The 23635-nt window shown below is 42.2% G+C and overlaps 1 protein-coding gene across 1 annotated transcript in view; it reads left to right on the forward strand.

Annotated features, from left to right (window-relative positions):
* The window catches only part of LOC138648002 (regulator of G-protein signaling 5-like), a 152776-nt gene that overhangs the window by 85969 nt on the left and 43172 nt on the right, over nt 1–23635 (forward strand). The window contains exon 4 of the mRNA XM_069737448.1: nt 8123–8289. Within this exon, the coding sequence (XP_069593549.1) occupies nt 8123–8289 (167 nt within the window). The remainder of the gene's footprint in view (nt 1–8122; nt 8290–23635) is intronic.

Consider the following 23635-nt stretch of genomic DNA (forward strand, 5'->3'; position numbering starts at 1 on the left):
AAATTCAACTCTATCATTGTGCTAAAAATGGTAGAAAGTAAAAAAAAACAAATTTACAGTGGTGTGAAAAGGTGTTTGCCCCTTTCCTGATTTCCTATTCTTTTGCATGTTTGCGACACCTAAATGTTTCAGTTCACCAAATAAATTTAAATATTAGACAAAGATAACACAAGGAAACATAGAATGCAGTTTTTAAATGAAGGTCTTTACTATTAAGGTAAAAAGAAATCCAAACCTACAGGGCCCTGTGTGAAAAAGTGATCCCCCCTTCTTAAAACATAATTAACTGTGGTTTATCACATCTTTGGGAAACTGAGTTCAAATTCCCTGACCACATCCAGGCCTGATTACTGGCACACCTGTTCTCATTCAAGAAATCTCTTAAATAGGACCTGCCTGGCAAAGTGAAATAGACCAAAATATCCTCAAAAGCTAGACATCATGCCGCAAACCATAGAAATTCTGAAACAAATGAGAAACAAAGTAATTGACATCTATCAGTCTAGTAAAGGTTACAAAGCCATTTCCAAACCTTTGGGACTCAAACAAACCAGTGAGAGCCATTATGCACAATTGCAAAAACATGGAACAGTGGTGAACCTTCCCAAGAGTTGCCGGATGACCAAAATTACCCCAAGAGCACAGCGACGGCTCATCAGAGGTCACAAAATACTCCACAACAAAATACAAAGAACTGCAGGCTTCACATGCCTCAGTTAAGGTCAGTGTTCATGTCTCAAGCATAAAAAGAGACTAGGCAAAAATGGCCTGCATGGCAGAGTTCCAAGATGAAAAGCACTGCTGAGAAATAAGAACATAAAGTCTCTTCTCAGTTTTGCCACAAAACATCTTGTTGATCCCCAAGACTTTTGGTAGAATACTCTGTGGACTGACGAGACAAAAGTTGAACTTTTTGGAAAGTGTAGGTCCCATTACATCTGGAGTAGATGTAACACAGCATTTCAGAAAAGGAACATCATACCAATAGTAAAATATGGTGGTGATAGTGTGATGGTCTGGGTTTGTTTTTCTGCTCCACGACCTGGAATACTTGCTGTGGTACATTGAACCATGAATTCTGCTGTCTACCAAAAAACCTGAAATACAATGTCCTGCCATCTGTTTGTGACCTCAAGCTGAAGCACACTTGGGTTATGCAGCAGGACAATGATCCAAAACACACCAGCAAGTACACATCTGAATGGCTTATGAAAAGCAAAAATTAAGACTTTGGAGTGGGCGAATGAAAGTCCTGACCTTAATCTGATTGAGATTCTGTGACATGACCTAAAAAGACGGTTCATGCTCAGAAACCCTCCAATGTGGCTTAATTACAAAAATTCTGCAAAGATGAGTGGGTCAAAATTCCACCAGAGCATTGTAAAAGACTCAAGACTAACCAGTTATTAGGTTTAGAGGGAAATCACTTTTTCACACAGAGCCCTGTAGGTTTGGACCCATCCTCTGTATCTAGCTATTGCCCTATATCACTTCTCCCCTATGCCTCAAAACTACTGGAACAACACGTCCATCTTGAACTGTCCTCTCATCTATCTTCCTGCTCCCTCTTCGACCGCTTACAATCAGGCATCCGGTCACACCACTCCACTGAAACTGCCCTAACTAAGGTCAACAATGACCTATTAACCGCCAAGAGCAAGCAACACTACTCTATCCTCCTCCTCCTGGACCTGTCCTCTGCCTTTGACACAGTGGACCATTCCCTATTACTACAGACCCTCTCATCCCTTGGCATCACGGACTTGGCCCTATCCTGGATCTCCTCATACCTAACTGACCGAACATTCAGCATCTCCCATTCACACACCACCTCCTCACCTCGCCCCCTATCTGTCGGAGTCCCGCAAGGTTCAGTTCTAGGGCCCCTGGTCTTCTCTATTTACACTTTTGGTCTGGGACAGCTCATAGAATGTCATGGTTTTCAGTATCTATGCTGATGACACACAGATCTACATCTCTGGACCAGATATCACCACCCTACTAACCAGAATCCCTCAATGTTTATCCGCTATTTCATCCTTCTTCTCCGCTAGATTTCTAAAACTTAACATGGACAAAACAGAATTAATTGTCTTTCCCCCATCTCACGTGACCCCCCAACGAACCTATCCATTACAGTAAACGGCTGCCCACTCTCCTCAGTCCCACAAGCTCGCTGCCTCTGGGTAATCCTTGACACTGATCTCTCCTTCAAACCGCATATCCAAGTCCTTTCCATTTCCTGCCGCCTTCAACTCAAAAATATTTCACAGATCCGTACATTCCTAAACCAAGAATCTGCAAAAACCCTAGTCCATGCCTTCATCATCTCCCGCCTCGACTACTGTAGCCTCCTGCTCTGTGGCACTCTCGCACCCCTCCAATCTATTCTAAACTCTGCTGCCCGACAAATCCACCTGTCCCCCCACTATTCCCCAGCTTCTCCCCTCTGTCAATCCCTTCACTGGCTCCCCATTACCCAGAGACTCCAGCAAAAGCCTAACCATGACATACAAGGCCATCCACAACCTGTCTCCTCCATACATCTGTGACCTCGTCTCCCGATACTTTCCTGCATGCAACCTCCGATCCTCACAAGATCTCCTTCTCTACTCCCCTCTTATCTCTTCTTCCCACAATCGCATACAAGATTTCTCTCACGTATCACCCCTACTCTGGAACTCTCTACCACAACATATCAGACTGTCACGTACCATCGAAACCTTCAAAAAGAACCTGAAGACCTACCTCTTCCGGCAAGCCTACAACCTGCAGTAACCACTGATTGACCAAACCACTGCACGACCAGCTCTATCCTCACATTTCTTATAAGGCCACATTCACATGTTCAGTATTCTACATCAATTTAAGCCAAAACCAGGAGTGGAACATTCAGAGGAAAAGTATAATAGAAATATGTCACCACTTCTGTATTTATCACCAACTCCTGGTTTGGTTTACAATTTTACTGATGTAAAATACTGACCAAATACTGAACGTGTAAATGTCACTTAAGGCTATGGCTACACACAATGTGTCTCGCGACAGCAATTCTCTTAACACAATACTCTGAAATCGACTATTGACCAGCAATGGAAAATCCAATACATTTAGAAACATTTGCGACTCTATGTCACAGGTCACAATGCGACAATGCGAGCAATCGTAATTACCATAATGAATTTTCATTAAAAGAGATTTACAAATACTTTTGCCAATTTAGAACCAGTCATAAAGTGAACTTCAATGCGGTGATCACCTTCCCATAACTTCTCTTTATTAGGACACTATTCTTGATTACAAGAAAAAAAAACTATTTTTTACATTATTGTGAACAATACATTTATCCGGGCTACTGTCTGTCTTTAGACAGACGTTCTTACTCCATAAATGTGGTCTTGCAACTATATCATATTCCTAGATGTCTTCTTACAAACGAGAAATTTATAATTAGAGTAAACATTTATGATATCAATTACATGAAAGTGTTGGCAAGTGGAAGAAAACTCAAAGAAATGATGTAACAGGAAATAGAGCAATGGAGATAATTCTTGTAGCTTTGTACCCATTTATCACGTATTTCGTAAAATTGCCCTCAAGGAAAAAATAAGTTGTATACGACATTCATTGCTGCAACATATACAGATGTCCTCCAAGAGTAAACAGCGAGCAAAGATTCCAGGAAAACAATTCATGTACTGAGCCTAACGCCGGAAATCAAAAGTCATTAGTCCTCAAACAAGGCAATGAATATGTATATGTGATTCTTATCATTTTCCCTTTGAAGAGCTGCTGAACAATGTGATTAGGATATTACTATTATTACTAAAAACATCAACCGGACTTATGTGTCACAATGATAGAGTTAACCTTCAAAGTAAGAAATGGCGCTAACAATTGACATATCATTCATCAGATCTATGATGATGTTACATACCGTAGTTGTATTGTTTTTATTATTTCTACCACTTGTTTCTCACCATATACAGTAGGTAAGTGTATATAGTTTATGTTCTTCTTTGTTTATGTGTTGGAAACACTATTATGACATTCATGGTCTTTGGGACCTACAAGATGATCATCTCTGTTAAAGTAACATAGTAACATAGTAACATAGTAACATAGTTAGTAAGGCCGAAAAAAGACATTTGTCCATCCAGTTCAGCCTATATTCCATCATAATAAATCCCCAGATCTACGTCCTTCTACAGAACCTAATAATTGTATGATACAATATTGTTCTGCTCCAGGAAGACATCCAGGCCTCTCTTGAACCCCTCGACTGAGTTCGCCATCACCACCTCCTCAGGCAAGCAATTCCAGATTCTCACTGCCCTAACAGTAAAGAATCCTCTTCTATGTTGGTGGAAAAACCTTCTCTCCTCCAGACGCAAAGAATGCCCCCTTGTGCCCGTCACCTTCCTTGGTATAAACAGATCCTCAGCGAGATATTTGTATTGTCCCCTTATATACTTATACATGGTTATTAGATCGCCCCTCAGTCGTCTTTTTTCTAGACTAAATAATCCTAATTTCGCTAATCTATCTGGGTATTGTAGTTCTCCCATCCCCTTTATTAATTTTGTTGCCCTCCTTTGTACTCTCTCTAGTTCCATTATATCCTTCCTGAGCACCGGTGCCCAAAACTGGACACAGTACTCCATGTGCGGTCTAACTAGGGATTTGTACAGAGGCAGTATAATGCTCTCATCATGTGTATCCAGACCTCTTTTAATGCACCCCATGATCCTGTTTGCCTTGGCAGCTGCTGCCTGGCACTGGCTGCTCCAGGTAAGTTTATCATTAACTAGGATCCCCAAGTCCTTCTCCCTGTCAGATTTACCCAGTGGTTTCCCGTTCAGTGTGTAATGGTGATATTGATTCCCTCTTCCCATGTGTATAACCTTACATTTATCATTGTTAAACCTCATCTGCCACCTTTCAGCCCAAGTTTCCAACTTATCCAGATCCATCTGTAGCAGAATACTATCTTCTCTTGTATTAACTGCTTTACATAGTTTTGTATCATCTGCAAATATCGATATTTTACTGTGTAAACCTTCTACCAGATCATTAATGAATATGTTGAAGAGAACAGGTCCCAATACTGACCCCTGCGGTACCCCACTGGTCACAGCGACCCAGTTAGAGACTATACCATTTATAACCACCCTCTGCTTTCTATCACTAAGCCAGTTACTAACCCATTTACACACATTTTCCCCCAGGCCAAGCATTCTCATTTTGTGTAAACCTGATAGCTGATATGATACATGCTGTCTGAGCCTCGGGCAGCATGTATCGGGCACTGGCTGTATAATTTCAGATAAATATGTTTGACTCTGAAACGCTGCGACATTTCATGGAAAAATATAAGTCGCCTGGAACCGAGTCACTCAAGAGACTAATCTCACAGATGGATCTCTATCGGCTTCTTGCCGCCAACTATCCTGGAGTGACAGGTCTCTCCCTGCATACATGTATAGGGATGACACCTTCACTCCAGGGAAGCTGGCAAGTGGAAGCCACCAAGGACCCACCTGTTCCACTAGTCTCCCGTGCAGCTTGGCTCCCGGCAGATTTTAACCCCTTTACGACCTTGCAGTTTTCCATTTTTTTTAATTTCTGTTTCTTCCTCCTTTTCTTCCAAGAGCCAAAACTATTTTATCTTTCCATCCACATAGCCATATGAGGGCTTGTTTTTTATGGGACAGGTTGTATTTTTTAATGCCATCATTCATTTTATCATGTGACGTGATGCACTGGAAAGCAGGAAAAAAATTCTGAGTCCTTTGAAATTTCAAAATGAGCGCAATTCCCCTCTTTTTTTTAATTTACCATGTTCACTATATGGTAAGACTGACCAGGCAATATGATTCCCCCCAGGTCAGTACAAGTACACAGGTACATGTATAGGTACTTTTTTTTATTTAAGTACTGAATTTTTTTTTAGACATTTGTAACTAAAATAATTTTTGTTTGTGTCGCCATTTTCTGAAACCTGTAACATTTTCATTTTTTATTTTGCGAGGGCTTACTTTATGTGCCCTGAACAGATTTTTTTACTGAAATCATTTTGGAATAGATACAATGTTTTGATGGCCTCTTATTGCACTAAATTGCAATATTGAGGCAGCCAAGAAAAACATAATTCTGGCATTTTGATTTTTTTTCTCGTTACACTGTTTACCGATTGGATTAATTTATTTTATATTTTGATAGATCAGACTTTTATGAACACAGCGAAGCCAAATATGTGTATATAAAGTTTTTGTAATTGTTTTATTTTTCATGGGGCAAAATGGTAGTGATTTGAACTTTTGTGTTTTTTTTTATTTTTGTCATATTTTTAAACTTTGATCTTCACTTTCTTCTTTATTTGTTAGTCCCCTTAGGAGACTTGAAGCTTCGATCATCTGATCACTTGTACTATGCATAGCAATGCATCAGCAGCGCTATGTGTAGAGAAAATCATGGTTTCCTATCCACGCAAACTACAGGCTCAGCTTCACAGGAGGGTCATAATGACAGGCAAAGTGGTCTTTAACTGATGCCTGGCTGTCATGGCAACCCATCGGTGTCCCGCAGACACATCATGGGTGCGCCGGTGCGAGCGTGGAATGACGTTCTTCATGCCAGCATGTGTAAAATGCCTGTGTCAGAGATTGACAGTGGGATATAACAAGGTTAAGAGTCGCGGGTGGAGCGGTTCCACCTGTGGCTGTGAAAGGCACATGAAGGCTAACTAAATTAGCCATCATGTGCAGAAAAAGATGTAGGTTCAGTGTGTGAGCCTGCATCAAGGATAGGGACACGACTTTTGACGTGAAGCAGTTAAAGGATGTTTCTCTCTAAATAGCCATAGCGTTTCAGGATCAAACATACCTGGCTGAGATCACACAGCCAGTGCCCAATACACGGTGCAATCAAGTGCCATAGATTATTCACATGAAACCTGCAGCCAATCAATTGCTTTAGTGATGATGATGGCATGTGACTGCTAAAATCAGTGATTGCCTGCAGTGGGCATATAATTGCTACAAGAGGAAATCAAACATTGGCCAGAAGCAGACTTCTGATAGGAATATCACGGATTTATTGCCAATATCAAAAACCGTAGATTACCCCCTTCCTGATTTCCCACTCTTTTGCATGTTTGTCACACTTAAATGTTTCAGATCACCAAACAAATGAAATATTAGACAAAAATAAAACAAGTAATAACAAAATGCTGTATTTAAATGAAGGTCTTCATTATTAAGGGAAAAAGAAATCCAAACCTACAGGGTCCTGTGTAAAAAAGTGATTTCTCCCCTTGCCCCCTTAAAACATAAATTAACTGTGGTTTATCACATCTTTGGGAAGCTGACTATCAGGAAGTGGTATGCTTTTACACATAAAATTAACGGCCTCCTCTTTCAGGGGTATACAGTGTCCTTTGTCGGTTTACACTGACCCTGATCATACTAGGTTAGGACCCCTAACAAAACTACAGCCCTCAGGCCCACACAATGCCCATCGGTCCATGGGCAGAGTCCAATTTCTTCAACCTGCTTGGGACATCACTTTCGTCCATACCCCTCACCCCAAACATTCGTCCTTGTGGAAAAAACACAGTCTATCAAGTCCTGACCATCAAGTCCTGTTGTGAGCAACAGTCCTTCATTTGCACACGTGGCATTTTCACAGTCTTTTGGGGCAAAGTTCATGGAAAACATGAAAAAAAGACTCTTCTGGAAGGAAAGTGTACAAAGTCCATGAGGCAAGGTGCACAGTCCTTAGAGGTCCTCACACGAACGAAGAACGGTTCCTTTCTTTTACATGCAACAATCACAACTGAGGTTGTTCAATGTTTTGTTATTAATGTATCAATATTTGGTGTTAATTTGTTATTAATGTATCAATATCAATGTAATTGTTATTACAATGTTATAAATCGTGTACTTGTGCCATAAGTGCATCATCTACAAATCAGAGCCTATCAATATAGAAGTGTACCCAATCGGAATCATCACTTCGAGGTCAACATAGCATGCACATGAATTGTCTATGATGTCATTTCAGTACTAATAAATTGTTTTTCAGTTTTTAGCTTTAATCCTTTTTTTTCTTCACTGTCCAGATGGACTTTCTGCCTTCCAGAACTTCCTGAAGATGGAATTCAGCGAGGAGAACATTGAGTTCTGGATGGCTTGTGAGGATTACAAAAAGATCAAGACCCCAACCAAGCAGGCAGGAAAGGCGAAGAAAATCTATGAAGAATTCATCCAAGCGGATGCTCCAAGAGAGGTAAATACATGAGATGGGAGTGACAAAGGGTGTATGCAGGTTCTGCACGTATCTTTATATATTACAGTCATAGATTGCTGCAAACTTCTTTTATGACTTATATGTTATGTTCAGAATGTATCAAGACGGTGCTAATACAGCATCTTGTCCCTGGACTGAGTCTCATGTTTCTTACATCAAGGTAACTTAAGGCTGAATTTTGGCGGAAGGCAAATGTACAGGACTCAGGCTATATAGGAGCCATGACTGGCATCAGTATCAGATGGAGGGGCAAGGGCCCACCAGTAACACTGACTCTGGGAGCCCACTATTCAGCTACAAGCAAATATCACATTATCTTCTTTCCCAAGGTTACCTCTGCTCCTATCTATATATATATATAATTGCCTAAGGGTTTTTCCGTCTGTCTGTCTTTCTGTCTGTCTGTCTGTCTTTCTGTCTGTCTGTCCTGGAAATCCCGCCTCTCTGATTGGTCGAGGCCGCCAGGCACAGCGACGGGCACAGCGACGATGATGTCATAAAGGACGCAGAAATCCCACGTTTCTGATTCAGCGACGGGCACAGTATCGACGTAGATGTCATAATGGTTGCCATAGCGACGATGATGTCATAAAGGTTGCCTCGACCAATCAGCGACGGGCACAGTCTGCCACGAATTCTGGAATCATCATTGTCGATATACTACGGGGACATGCATATTCTAGAATACCCGATGTGTTAGAATCGGGCCACAATCTAGTATAATAATAATCTAGGTAGTTTGTTAAATGATCAACGAGATTCAGCTTTTGTCTCCACATAATGAGTCAACTGTATTAAGCCTACCACTGCTCATGTTGGGGCATAAGTGGCTTATTCCTGCACAAGGGCCCCCGGGGGATTCACCTCTTCCCCGTGGGCCACTCCAAGCCTTACAGATTTGTTAATTAATTGGCCGGGATTGGAATTACCTTAAGGTACCGTCACATTTAGCGACACTGCAGCGATCTAGACAACGATGCCGATCGCTGCAGCGTCGCTGTGTGGTCGCTGGAGAGCTGTCACACAGACAACTTTCCAGCGACCAACGATGCCGGTCCCCGGGTAACCAGGGTAAACATCGGGTTACTAAGCACAGGGCCGCGCTTAGTAACCCAATGTTTACCCTGGTTACCAGTGCTAATGTAAAAAAAAAAAAACACTACATACTTACATTCCGGTGTCTGTCGCGTCCCCCGGCGTTCTGCTTCCCTGCACTGGTTACCAGTGAAGGCATCGCTGAATCGGTGTCACACACGCCAATTCAGCGATGTCAGCGGGTGATCCAACGACGAAATAAAGTTCTGGCCTTTCTGCTCCGACCAACGATGTCACAGCAGGATCCAGATCGCTGCTGCGTGTCAAACACAACGATATCGCTATCCAGGATGCTGAAACGTTACGGATCGCTAGCGATATCGTTGTTAAGTTGGTCAGTGTGAAGGTACCTTTAGATCTTGCTCTCTTTGAAGCTGGAGCAGAGTTGTCTAGTACATATGTCTCCAACTGCTGATGCCATGGACTCTGTTCCCGAGGTTGATATTTCCAATCATCATGCATATATTTTAGCTTTCGTGAAGCTTTAACTGACAGAGCTATATACATATGGTGGAAGCTGGAAGCTATTAATGGCACCAATCTGGATTATATATAATCTATTAATTAAAGGGGTTGCCTGATACAAAAAGGTTTTTTTCATCACAGTTGTCTTTAAAATAATAAACCAATTGTGCCCTATTTATCTACCTGCAGCCCCATGTATCCAGAGCAGGTCAGCTCCGGAAGTAATGCCTGCTCTGTTTGGCAGCCACTGAAGCTTGTGATTGGCTGCAGCAGTCTTCTTGTCATCTGAATGCTGCAGCCAATCACAGGCTTCAATGATCCTGGAACTACCAAACAGAGCAGGCATTGCTTCCGGAGCCGACCTGCAATGAATATACAGGGCTGCATGCAGATGACTATGACTCCATTTTTTTATTTCTAAAGCATCCATAGCTAAAAAAAAAATATGTCAGACAAACCTTTAATTTTTTTCTGGTGGGCAGTGGAAAAAAAAAAGAATTAATTCTAAAAAAAAAAAATATTATTATTATTTTGACTATATGGTAATGGTATTAATGATGTAACTGTAATCTATGTGTTGACACAAACGCAGGATGTCCCCATTGAATTAAACCTTGTATTTTTTTTCAACATTTTTGCCCAGTCGGGCAGATATCCGAATATATATATATACAACTGGTGCTCTGGGTTACTATTGGCTGTGCCGGATATCAGTGTTCATTTCTTTCCAAGTTCTCTATTTACTTTGTGTAACCAGATATTATTTGTCTTGGACTTTTATTTGGAAGAGCAATATCCCCACAGATAGGTAATTGCTTAAGAATCGTTTGGTTGGAAAATCCCAGCTAAATACATGCATTTATTTTTTAGCAATACCACCTAAATTCAGAATGACTTAGGGTACCGTCACACTATACGATTTACCTACGATCACGACCAGCGATATGACCTGGCCGTGATCGTAGGTAAATCGTAGTGTGGTCGCTGGGGAGCTGTCACACAGACAGCTCTCCAGCGACCAACGATGCCGAGGTCCCCGGGTAACCAGGGTAAACATCGGGTTACTAAGCGCAGGACCACGCTTAGTAACCCGATGTTTACCCTGGTTACCAGCGTAAAAAAAAACAAACAGCACATACTTACATTCCGGTGTCCGTCAGGTCCCTAGCCGTCTGGTTCCCGCACTCACTGACTGCTGGCCGTAAAGTGAAAGTGAAAGCACAGCGGTGACGTCACTGCTGTGCTCAGCTTTCACTTTACGGCCGGCAGTCACTGAGTGCGGGAAGCAGACGGCAAGGGACCTGACGGACACCGGAATGTAAGTATGTGCTGTTTGTTTTTTTTTAGTTTTACGCTTGTAACCAGGGTAAACATCGGGTTACTAAGCGCGGCCCTGCGCTTAGTAACCCGATGTTTACCCTGGTTACAAGCGAACGCATCGCTAGATCGCATCGCTAGATCGGTGTCACACACACCGATCTAGCGATGACAGCGGGAGATCCAGCGACAAAAGAAAGTTCTAAACGATCTGCTACGACGTACGATTCTCAGCAGGATCCCTGATCGCTGCTGCGTGTCAGACACAGCGATATCGTAACGATATCGCTGGAACGTTACGAATCGTACAGTCGTAGCGATCGAAATGGCATTGTGTGACGGTACCCTAAAAGGGGTTGTTCGGTCACAATATATTTACAGGATAGGTCGTCATATCAGATTGGTGGGATGGCAATTAGCCACAGCGTCCACCAGATGCAAAAACTTTAAACGGATCTGCAAGGTGCATCTCCATTCAATGTGTATTGGGTCCTGCAGAACAGCTTCATTATAAAGGATTGGAGATGTTCTGCAGTACCCGGCAGCAGCTGCTACACATTGGAGCTGTGCTTTACAGCTCTATTCAACATGTTTATATCTGGTGGCTGATCGGTGGGGTTGTCGGGTGTTTGACCCCCACCAATCTGACATTGACCTACCCAGTAGATAAGTCATTAATATGTTATGATCGTACAACACCATTCATCTTAAATGTAGGCAACTAAAGGAAGGAAATTCGAGTTGACACAGCTTGGGCAGATTTAGAAAACGGTCTAAAAGATAAACTGTCCAAAGCAACCAATAATAATAAGTAATAATAATAATAATAATAATAATAAGTAAAAAACAACCCCTATTTATAACATTTTAGCAGTAAGCAATAGCAGGAATGATCATATTTAAATTATTCTTTTTTATTTTATAGTTCTAAAAATGTTAAACTTGATTGGTTTTTTTTTGTTTTATTTTAAATCAAACTAGGGAACTTGAACATCTGATAGTTTCGTCACCTTTATAATGCACTGCAATACACGTCAGGTGTAATCTCTTAGTCACATCAGATGTCCCACATTTAGCATTTAGGATTACTAAGATGTTAGACCTGGTACCATTGTTAGATCCCTGAATGCCTTGATATGCCAAGTGACACAAGGCATCTAGTACTCTACTGATAATCTCCTGCTGATAAAACACTGATTTTATTGAAACAACAAAGCACAGCCCAGTACCTAGATCTCCCAAGTCTCTTGATTTGTGTATAGGAAGTCATCTGTCAATCAACTGAGCCTGGCAAGGAGAACTTGGCAGAGAGTCAAGTTTCCTGCTTCTTGCCATGGCATTTTAGAGTAAGGGCTCTTTTAGGCCTCCGCAATAGTGATAGGCGATCATGCTGGGAGAACGACTTATCCGAGCATGCTCGGGTGTTATCTGAGTATCTTCGGCATGCTCATATATTATGTTTGCGCTCTCATGGCTGCATGGTTTGCGGTTGTTAGACAGCCTGAACACATGTGGGAATTGTCCCACAAAGAGCCGCAAATCATGCAGCCACGGGGATGCGAACATAATATGCGAGCGCTCCCAAGATACTCGGATAAAAACCCGAGCATACTCGGATAAGACGTTATCTGAGCACGTTCTCCCATCACTAATCCCCAATCCTTGTTCCATTTTTGGATCGCAAGGCACGGACTGGTCTAGTGTTCCCCCAACCCAAGCATGATGGCTTCATATTTTTCTATGATGCTGTCACGCTCGGATCAGGAGATGTGCGGTCAATCCATGCATTGTGAACCAATGATCACAGACATCCGGAAGAGCCCTAAAGCATTGATGACTGCAGCTTCACAGCCTGTCCCTCATCCAAGCTGTCCAGCCTGTAGACAGCGTGAATCACCCATCACGTCCCCTTTAAAGTATGGATGTAAATTTGATTTCCTAAAGAAAATCCATCAGTGTTATAAGAAAACAGCGTTAACCACTAAACATCTATAATTTCCAAGCATAAAGGATTGCAACCAGCTGCAATGGATGCAGGAAACATGAACTACAGGGGCATGTAAAAGTTTGGCCACCCCTGGTCAAAATTGCTGTTATTATGAACAGTTAAAGATTAAAAGATCTCTAAAAGGCCTAAAGCTAAAGATGACACATTTTAGACAAAAAAATATATACCGTATGTATGTTTTCATGTTTTACATTTTAAAAATTACAAAAAGGAAAATGGGCTGATGCAAAAGTTCCCTTTAAACACACACATGCATGAAAAATAATTTGGATTACTGCCGTTTAAATACTGAAAAGTACCGTTTTAATCATCCAGATTCTCAACTTTTTTCCCGCTTGCTATCATTTAGCAGTAACTTTCATTCGCGCTATTAGATTTCACACATTCTTCTTCTGAACATTACTCTTACCTTTCAAGCATCACCACGATTTGCCATCATCAGTGAGTACAGAAATATTGCTTTTACAGCAATACATCTTTCAGTCTTCAAGGACTCTGGGGGCATAGGAGACACATTTACGCAAGTCATATCCCCTGATTAAAGATTTGCTTTTACATGTGAGGTAAGAGAGGGCGTCCTACATGGAGACAGGATGAGGATTTGTGCCGGTAGTCTGCATTTGCTGTCAGACAGCAGAACAAATGACCAAAGCACAAAGTGTTCACGAAATACGGTAGATGGAAATAAAAATGTTCAATCTTTTTGTGGGAAAGAATTTTAAAGTGAATGAAGTAATATCCTGCCGGTTACTGAACGACAAATTATTTGTGATACAACCCATTACCAGAACACACTTTAGAACATCTTTATTTTCTAATTAAAGAATATTTGTAGATAGTATTATGTTATAGAAGAGGAATAATGTGCAAATATTTAGTGATGTTAATAAGAGGTAGAGGGTTTGTAAAGCGCAGTTGTCTAAAAAATAGATTATGGCTCTCCATCAGCCTTCAGAAATAAATTGGACTCTGTTTCCATTTCACAATATGGTTTGTTGCTGCTTAGATCCTCAACACTAGGAAGATGGGGAGGATATATTAAGTGTAAGTGGTAATGTCAGCATCTCTTTTCTTGTACCCTTTCTCCACTTTAACCAACTTAAAGGGAATCTGTCAGTTGGATAAACCCTCCTAAGCCGTCTATATGGGCATGTAGGTCATAGAAAGCTGAATAAAATGATACCTTGATATCTATGATCTGATGCTTTGTTCCTGAGAAATCCATATTTTCCTTAATATGTAAATGAGCTGTTAAGATCTATGGGCCGGACATAAATCTCCCTGAGAATCAGCCTCTAGTCTAGAGATTACTTTAAAGTGATTTTTTCAGCTCAGGAGTGGCACTTTAAATGTAAGTGTCCTGCCTCCTGTCATCTACTCACCCTCCGGCGTCTTCACCGTTTTTCATCAACGCTCTCGTCACGCTGTGCCATTTTGTGACTGCAGTTTCTGACTGGCCGGAAGTCAGGAGCATGTTTCATTAAACACTAGTTTCTGCAGAAATGAGGTAAGAGAATACTAAATGTCTGATTTTTATACATCATGGTCAGAAGAATAGAGGAACAAGGCGAAGAGGAAGACCAGCATCTCGATGGCTTAATGCTATCAAAATAACGACGGAGAAGACCCTTGTGGACCTGTCTAGGCTTGCACAAGATCGATCTTCCTACAGAGCGTTTACCCATTAAGTCACCATTGTTTAAAATCGAGCCAAAGGCTGTTATAAAGAAATATATTTATCCCTTGGAAGGCTATTTGATTTGTGCATTAGATTTCTCTTAATGTCATGTCTGATCGAAAGATAAAAGGACCTCTGGCAAAGTCAAGAATCCATCAAAAAAAGTTACTTTGTAATGAGATCAGCCCAAAAGTGGGCACTCAGTACAAAATGTCTAGATGAGTTAAAGTATTGTGGCCTCCTCTATTTATATGTCTTGAGGTAAGTAAAATTAAATTTGAAAATACGGTATGTACTTTTTTTCCAGTAAAGAAAAAAATTGAACTGCTTGTACAACTCTCTCGATTCCCTTGTATAAGGGTCTCTAATTGCTGATTTCCTATCAAAACCTTTTCTTGCAAATGCACATGTAGAAACGGTTCAGATCTTAGTTACATGTCAAAAGTTGGCTCCATGTACAGTACATCAGTAATGAGATGAACAAGTGAGAGATTTCTAAAGTTTAAGGCCTACTAGAGTGTCAGCAAACAGGTGCTACCATCTGCTGGTCAAATGTTGCAGAACAAGAGAAGGAAGCAACAACTGCATCAGCAGGAACTATTGAATGATGTACATGGTTCCTGAAGACAAGAAATTGGAGGAGATACCAGGTCAGGTTGACAGCTGTGGTGCAGTGATTAATAATGGTCCCGGAGGTGGGAGTGCCTGTGAACTGTGGTAGGATGGACATGCATGCAGTGCAGCGGAGTTCGTTTAAAGCCGCCATTATAAGTAACCAGTTCCGAGTGAGGAATTGAGTAAGCAGAACCAAGTAACCAAGAACCGAATAACTTGATCCGAGTGAGGAACTGAGTGCCCAGAACTAAATAAAGGACCTAGCAAAAAAATGAGCAACCAGACACAAGTGAGGAATCAAGTTTCCAGAACTGAGTAACCAGATGCAGATCCACGTGACTAGAACCGAAGACAAGAGACCAGAGCCGGGAGACTTGAGTTGAGTAAGCAATGCCGGGGCAGGGAGATGACTAGACAGAAGATGGACGTTCATGTGAGCTGTTACTTCCAGTGTAGACGTACAGTACAAAGGTGACTAGGGCCGTGCTATAGTGGACTTTGGTGATCAGAGCAACAGTTGTGTGCATAGTGACTGGTTGATAATGGACTTGAGGCCTAATGGTGTAGTATTGTAGACTACCGTTAGGGCCTGTGGGACGGTTCATATTGCCTAAGAGAGAAAGTGACAATGGTGACAGGCCCAATAGTACTGTGACACCTTTCTGGTCAAGTTATTAGGTCTAAGACACCCCTGACGATACTGGTTATTCACTTGTAACAACAGAATAATATAGCCGAATTGGTGTATTCTCATTGTATAATAATTTACTGTATTTATATTGTTTGTTTTACCCTTTGATATTGTTCTGAAAGCACAACATATATCCGTTTTAATCAAATAAGCATTTGTTAAATTACTACTGAGTCCTCATTATCTTCCCTGTTGCATCCACATACTTGAAGACAGAAAATAGCACAGTGAGGTCAAAAATACTCTGTTGTAAAAAAAATCACAGCAATAAGCAAGTGCTAGTCAAAAAGATGGAAAAAACAGGGTATTTAATTGATACATTTTTTTGCAAAAAAATGTATACTAAGCTGCTCCACCAATCGTCAAGGTATACCCATATAGAGCAGTCCTACCTATTGTATATAATCCCTATCTGATGTATTTAAAAACCTGATCATCGGTATAGTACCTGTATAAGCAGGGTTTAGAGAGGGAATTTTCATGTGGACATGCTGGATGGAACAGCTTTGATGCAAATGACCCATAAGGAGTGGTGGACTCCCTAGTCTTGTAGAAACAAGAAAACAATTACAGAACCAGAAACACATGGGCTACTTGCACAATGAACAAGTCTGTAGGAACCTGTTCACACACCACCAAGAAACTTGAAGACACAAAAGACTAGCACTTGCTTATTACTGTGATTTTTTTTAAAAACAGAGTATTTTTGACCTCACTGTGCTCTTTTGCGTCTTCAAGTTTCTTGGTGGTGTGTGAACAGGTTCCTACAGACTTGTTCATTGTGCAAGTAGCCCATGTGTTTCTGCATCCACATACTTGTTTATACATCAACCATAAGACATTTATCATAATAGGTAAGCAGACTTGTTTTTGGCTTTCTGCTGCTCTATCGCATGCAGATATATCAATTTACAGCCAAACAAAGCCTGCCAAATAGCTGCGATAACTCCTTTCAAGTCAGAGCAAATCACACCAGCCAAAAATATTAAAACCAGAACAAATAAGGCCACAAGCGTCGATACCTTCATTGTTTCTTGACAAGCCGTTAATTTGGCGTAAAGTTTTATAAACAAGTTTTCAAGTAGGAGATGGAGACAAACCAACAGTAACATTGTCAGACTATGTCATTCTTCATCATCATCCCGACGCTGCTTAGTGCATCGCAATCGTAGGCTTCAGAGAGCCAGGATGACATAATCCACGCAATGTTTTTACATATAATTCCTTCCCCTTTATATGGCCAGGAACATTTTTGTGTTTTTATCACACATGCTTTTATTTATAGCTTGAAAATTATTTCTCATTCAGTTTTTCAAATAAGGTTTAGTTATTTTCTTTTCATGATATGTTGGGCTTAACTTTTATCTAATTTTTATTTGTATTTTTTGTTTTTTGTTGATATTGGGGGGGGGGGGGGGGGAAAGATAAGGAGAAAAAAAATTATGTGTTTGTTTTTTTCTGATTTATTTTAACACCACGAAGGGAAATTGAAATATGTTTAAAATCATGTTCCGCTTTCCATTACAATTATTTCTATACATTGAATGTATGCTTTTTTTCAGTGAGGGCTAGAAGCAATGATTTGGACACACAATGATTTTCTTTCTCTCTTTTGTTTTTCTTTCTCTCTCTTTCCTACTTAATTTTTTTTTTTTTACCTTTTTCATACTATCTTTCTTTTTTCATTTTGTTTCATTTTCCACTGCGCTCGCGCTGACGTCACATAGCTGAAGTGAGTGCATTGGCCGTAAAATTGCAGGACCTGTCTGACAGCACCGCCAGCAGAACTTTCTCACACTCGCGGCCCCGTCAAATCGGGAGTAGAAGTTTACAGATAGACACTGAGCACACAGTGCTCAGTGTGTCTGCTGGATGACAGGCTGTATGGTCGCATCATGCAACCATGCAGTCTGCCACCTAGATGTAGCAGAGCTGGACTCGTCATGGGACAAATGGCAGCATCTCTGCGGAAAGGTGAGGAATATTGTTGTTTTTTTGTTTTTTTTAACTTTTTTGCAGATGACGAGCGCAGCTGGGGAATGGGCGAGGCAATGAGTATGGTTTAATTAAGATTATTAAAGGAGTCTGTGTAATTCTTTCAATTAAAGGACTTTTTCTGGGTGTCTACGTTTTCAAACAATGTGACTATGGGGTTAGTAATAGAGGCGGCTTATTGACACCTCTCCATTAATTACCTTGGTACTTGGTGTCCCCTGACAATACAAAGGTGACATCAACCCCCCAACTATCACACCACTTACCAGTGCTACATGGCAAGTGGGAAGAGCGAGGATAAGTATCAGAATTGGCGCATCTTAGAAAAGTGCCTTTTCTGGGGCGGCTGATATTTTTAGCCTGGGGGCCAGTATCCATGGCTCCTTCCTAGGCTATTAATATCAGCCCACAGCTGTCTGCATAGCCTTTGCTGGTTATTAATTATAAGGGGACCCTACGTCATTTTTTTTAGGGTCCCCCATTTTAATAGCCAGTAAAGGCTAAGTATACAGTTGTGAGCTGATATTAATGGCCTTGAAAGCACCGTGGGTACTACCCCCTTCCCACACTATCAACATCAGCCCCCAGCCATCGGCTTTCCCTCTGCTGGTTCCGAAAATTGCGCAGGAGCCCATGCTATTTTTTTCAGAAAAATAATCTTTTATTAATTAAATACATGTACAGTAAGCTGCACACACACTGTACTAATTGTATATGTCACTGAAATCTTTATATATACCTATTCTATTTGTATTTACTGTATGTAATCCATCTCTTCTATCCTGTCGGCTCCTGCAGTGATTTTACAGTACACGACAGATGAATTGCCAGCTTTTCTTCTATCTATGTAATATACACTGCTCAAAAAAATGAAGGGAACACTAAAATCCCACTTCCTATATATCACTGAATGAAATATTCCAGTTGTAAATCTTTATTCAATACATAGTGGAATGTGTTGAGAACAATAAAACCTAAAAATTATCAACGTAAATTACAACTAATATCCCACGGAGGTCTGGAGTTGGAATGATGCTAAAAATCAAAGTGGAAAATTAAGTTACAGGCTGATCCAACTTCAGTGTAAATGCCTCAAGACAAGGAAATGATGCTTAGTAGTGTGTGTGACCTCCACATGCCTGTATGACCTCCCTACAATGCCTGGGCATGCTCCTGATGAGATGGCGGATGGTCCCCTGAGGGATCTCCTCCCAGACCTGGACTAAAACATTCGCCAACTCCTGGACAGTCTGTGGTGCAGCATGACGTAGGTGGATGGTGAGAGACATGATGTCCCAGATGTGTTCAATTGGATTCAGGTCTGGGGAACGGGCGGGCCAGTCCATAGCTTCAATGCCTTCATCTTGCAGGAACTGCTGACACACTCCAGCCATGAGGACTGGCATTGTCCTGCATTAAGAGGAACCCAGGGCCAACCGCACCAGCATATCTTCTCACAAGGGGTCTGAGGATCTCATCTCGGTACCTAATGGCAGTCAGGCTACCTCTGGCGAGCACATGGAGGGCTGTGTGGCCCTTTAAAGAAATGCCACCCCACAGCATTACTGACCCACTGCCAAACCGGTCATGCTGAAGGATGTTGCAGACAGCAGATCACTCTCAATGGCATCTCCAGACTCTGTCACGCATGTCACATGTGCTCAATGTGAACCCGCTTTCATCTGTGAAGAGCTCAGGGCACCAGTGAAGAATTTGCCATTCCTGGTGTTCTGTGGCAAAAGCCAAGCGTCCAGTATGGTGTTGAGCTGTGAGCACAACCCCCATCTGTGGACGTCTGTCATGATTCCAATGGCAGGGAATCACAAAAGGACAAGCACCAACGAGTTCTAGGGTGATGGAACCTGAGCTGACCGCGACCCTAAACCTGAACACACAAATAACAATAGCCGGGGAACGTGCCTACGTTGATCCAAGACGTCTAGCACCAGCCGAAGATCTAACTTCCCCTATTAGAAGAAACACAGACCTCTCTTGCCTCCAGAGAAATACCCCACAGAAATAGCAGCCCCCCACATATAATGACGGTGAAATGAGAGGAAGGCACATACACAGTATGAAAACAGTATGAAAACAGATTCAGCAAAATGAGGCCCGCTAAAACTAGATAGCAGAGGATACAAAAGTAAACTGCGCGGTCAGCAAAAAACCCTTCAAAAAACCATCCTGTAATTACTTGAACTCATGTTCCAACTCATGGAACATGAGGAGCAATTACAGCCCACTAGAGCAACCAGCAGCAAAGAAACAATTACATGCAAGCTGGACAAGACAAAAATAAAGCAAAACGTGGAACAAGAAAATCAAAAACTTAGCTTGTCCTGAAGATTACTGAAGCCAGAAGCTGAGGTAACAAAACACTCTGATAACCTTGATAGCCGGCGGGGAAATGACAAGAAAGCCCGGTTAAATAGGAAACTCCCAAATCCTAATAGAACAGGTGGACACCAGAGACAGCAGAACACAAATCACCCAGTACCATCAGTAACCACCAGAGGGAGCCCAAAAACAGAACTCACAACAGTACCCCCCACCTTGAGGAGGGGTCACCGAACCCTCACGAACCACCAGGGCGACCAGGATGAGCCCTATGAAAAGCGCGGACCAAATCATCAGCATGAACATCAGAGGCAACCACCCAAGAATTATCCTCCTGACCATAACCCTTCCACTTGACCAAATATTGGAGTTTCCGTCTGGAAACACGAGAATCCAAGATCTTCTCCACAACATACTCCAATTCTCCCTCCACCAGCACCGGAGCAGGAGGCTCAAGCGAAGGAACAACAGGTACCTCATACCTCCGCAACAACGACCGATGGAACACATTATGAATAGCAAACGATGCCGGGAGATCCAAACGAAACGACACAGGGTTAAGAATTTCCAAGATCCTATAAGGACCGATGAACCGAGGCTTGAACTTAGGAGAAGAGACCTTCATAGGAACAAAACGAGAAGACAACCACACCAAGTCCCCAACACGAAGTCGAGGACCCATGCGGCGACGGCGATTAGCAAACTGCTGAGCCTTCTCCTGGGACAACTTCAAATTGTCCACCACATGACTCCAAATCCGATGCAACCCATCCACCACCATGTCCACTCCAGGACAATCAGAAGGCTCCACCTGACCAGAGGAAAAACGAGGATGAAACCCCGAATTACAAAAGAAAGGAGAAACCAAGGTAGCAGAACTAGCCCGATTATTAAGGGCAAACTCGGCCAGCGGCAAAAAGGTAACCCAGTCATCCTGATCAGCAGAAACCAAACACCTCAAATAAGTTTCCAAGGTCTGATTAGTTCGCTCCGTCTGGCCATTTGTCTGAGGATGGAATGCAGACGAAAAGGACAAATCAATGCCCATCTTAGCACAGAACGTCCGCCAAAATCTAGACACAAACTGGGATCCCCTGTCAGAAACGATGTTCTCCGGAATCCCATGCAAACGAACCACGTTCTGGAAAAACAGAGGGACCAACTCAGAGGAGGAAGGCAACTTAGGCAAGGGTACGAGATGAACCATTTTAGAAAAGCGGTCACACACAACCCAGATGACGGACATTTTTTGAGAGACAGGGAGATCCGAAATAAAGTCCATGGAAATGTGCGTCCAAGGCCTCTTCGGGATAGGCAAAGGTGACAACAATCCACTGGCTCGAGAACAGCAAGGCTTAGCCCGAGCACAAACCTCACAAGACTGCACAAAAGAACGCACATCCCTCGACAAGGAAGGCCACCAAAAAGACCTGGCCACCAAGTCTCTAGTACCAAAAATTCCAGGATGACCTGCCAACGCAGAAGAATGGACCTCGGAGATGACTCTACTGGTCTAACTATCCGGAACAAACAGTCTCTCAGGCGGACAACGATCAGGTTTACCCGCCTGAAACTCCTGCAAAGCACGTCGCAAGTCTGGGAAGACGGCCGACAAAATCACCCCATCCCTAAGGATACCAGTGGGCTCAGAATTTCCAGGGGAGTCAGGCACAAAACTCCTAGAAAGAGCATCCGCCTTCACATTCTTTGAACCTGGCAGGTATGAAACCACAAAATTGAAACGAGAGAAAAACAGTGACCAACGAGCCTGTCTAGGATTCAGACGCCTGGCAGACTCAAGGTAAATCAGATTTTTGTGATCAGTCAAGACCACCACACGATGTCTAGCACCCTCCAGCCAATGACGCCACTCCTCAAAAGCCCACTTCATGGCCAAAAGTTCCCGATTACCCACATCATAATTCCGCTCAGCGGGCGAAAATTTTCTAGAAAAGAACGCACATGGCTTCATCACCGAGCAATCGGAGCTTCTCTGTGACAAAACTGCCCCCGCTCCAATCTCGGAAGCATCAACCTCAACTTGGAAAGGAAGCGAAACATCAGGCTGACGCAACACAGGAGCAGAAGAAAACCGGCGTTTAAGTTCCTGAAAGGCCTCCACAGCCGCAGGAGACCAATCAGCAACATCAGCACCCTTCTTAGTCAAATCCGTCAAAGGCTTAACAACACTAGAAAAATTAGTTATAAAACGACGATAGAAATTAGCAAAGCCCAAGAACTTCTGCAGACTCTTAAGAGATGCAGGCTGCGTCCAGTCACAAATAGCCCGAACCTTGACGGGATCCATCTCAATAGTAGAAGGGGAAAAAATATACCCCAAGAAAGAAATCTTCTGGACTCCAAAGAGACACTTTGAGCCCTTTACAAACAAGGAATTAGCCCGCAGGACCTGAAACACCTTCCTGACCTGCTGAACATGAGACTCCCAGTCATCAGAAAAAACCAAAATATCATCCAAATACACAATCATAAATTTATCCAGATATTCACGGAAAATATCGTGCATAAAGGACTGGAAGACTGAAGGAGCATTAGAAAGTCCGAAAGGCATTACCAAATACTCAAAATGGCCCTCAGGCGTATTAAATGCGGTTTTCCACTCATCACCTTGCTTTATTCGTATAAGATTATACGCACCCCGAAGATCAATCTTAGTGAACCATTTAGCCCCCTTAATGCGAGCAAACAAATCAGTCAACAAAGGCAAAGGATACTGATATTTTACGGTAATCTTATTCAAAAGACGATAATCTATACAAGGCCTCAAGGACCCATCTTTTTTGGCCACGAAAAAAAAACCTGCTCCCAAAGGGGACGAAGATGGACGGATATGTCCCTTTTCCAAGGACTCCTTAACATAATCCCGCATAGCAGTATGCTCTGGCACTGACAGATTGAACAAACGACCTTTAGGAAATTTACTACCAGGAATTAAATCTATAGCACAATCGCAATCCCTGTGAGGAGGAAGCGAACTGAGCTTAGGCTCCTCAAAAACATCCCGATAATCAGACAAAAATACAGGAACCTCAGAAGGAGTAGATGAAGCGATAGAAATCGGAGGTGCATCATCATGAACCCCCTGACATCCCCAGCTTAACAC

The sequence above is a fragment of the Ranitomeya imitator genome, chromosome 8, assembly GCF_032444005.1.
Source record: "Ranitomeya imitator isolate aRanImi1 chromosome 8, aRanImi1.pri, whole genome shotgun sequence".
In the NCBI taxonomy this organism is placed as follows: domain Eukaryota; kingdom Metazoa; phylum Chordata; class Amphibia; order Anura; family Dendrobatidae; genus Ranitomeya; species Ranitomeya imitator.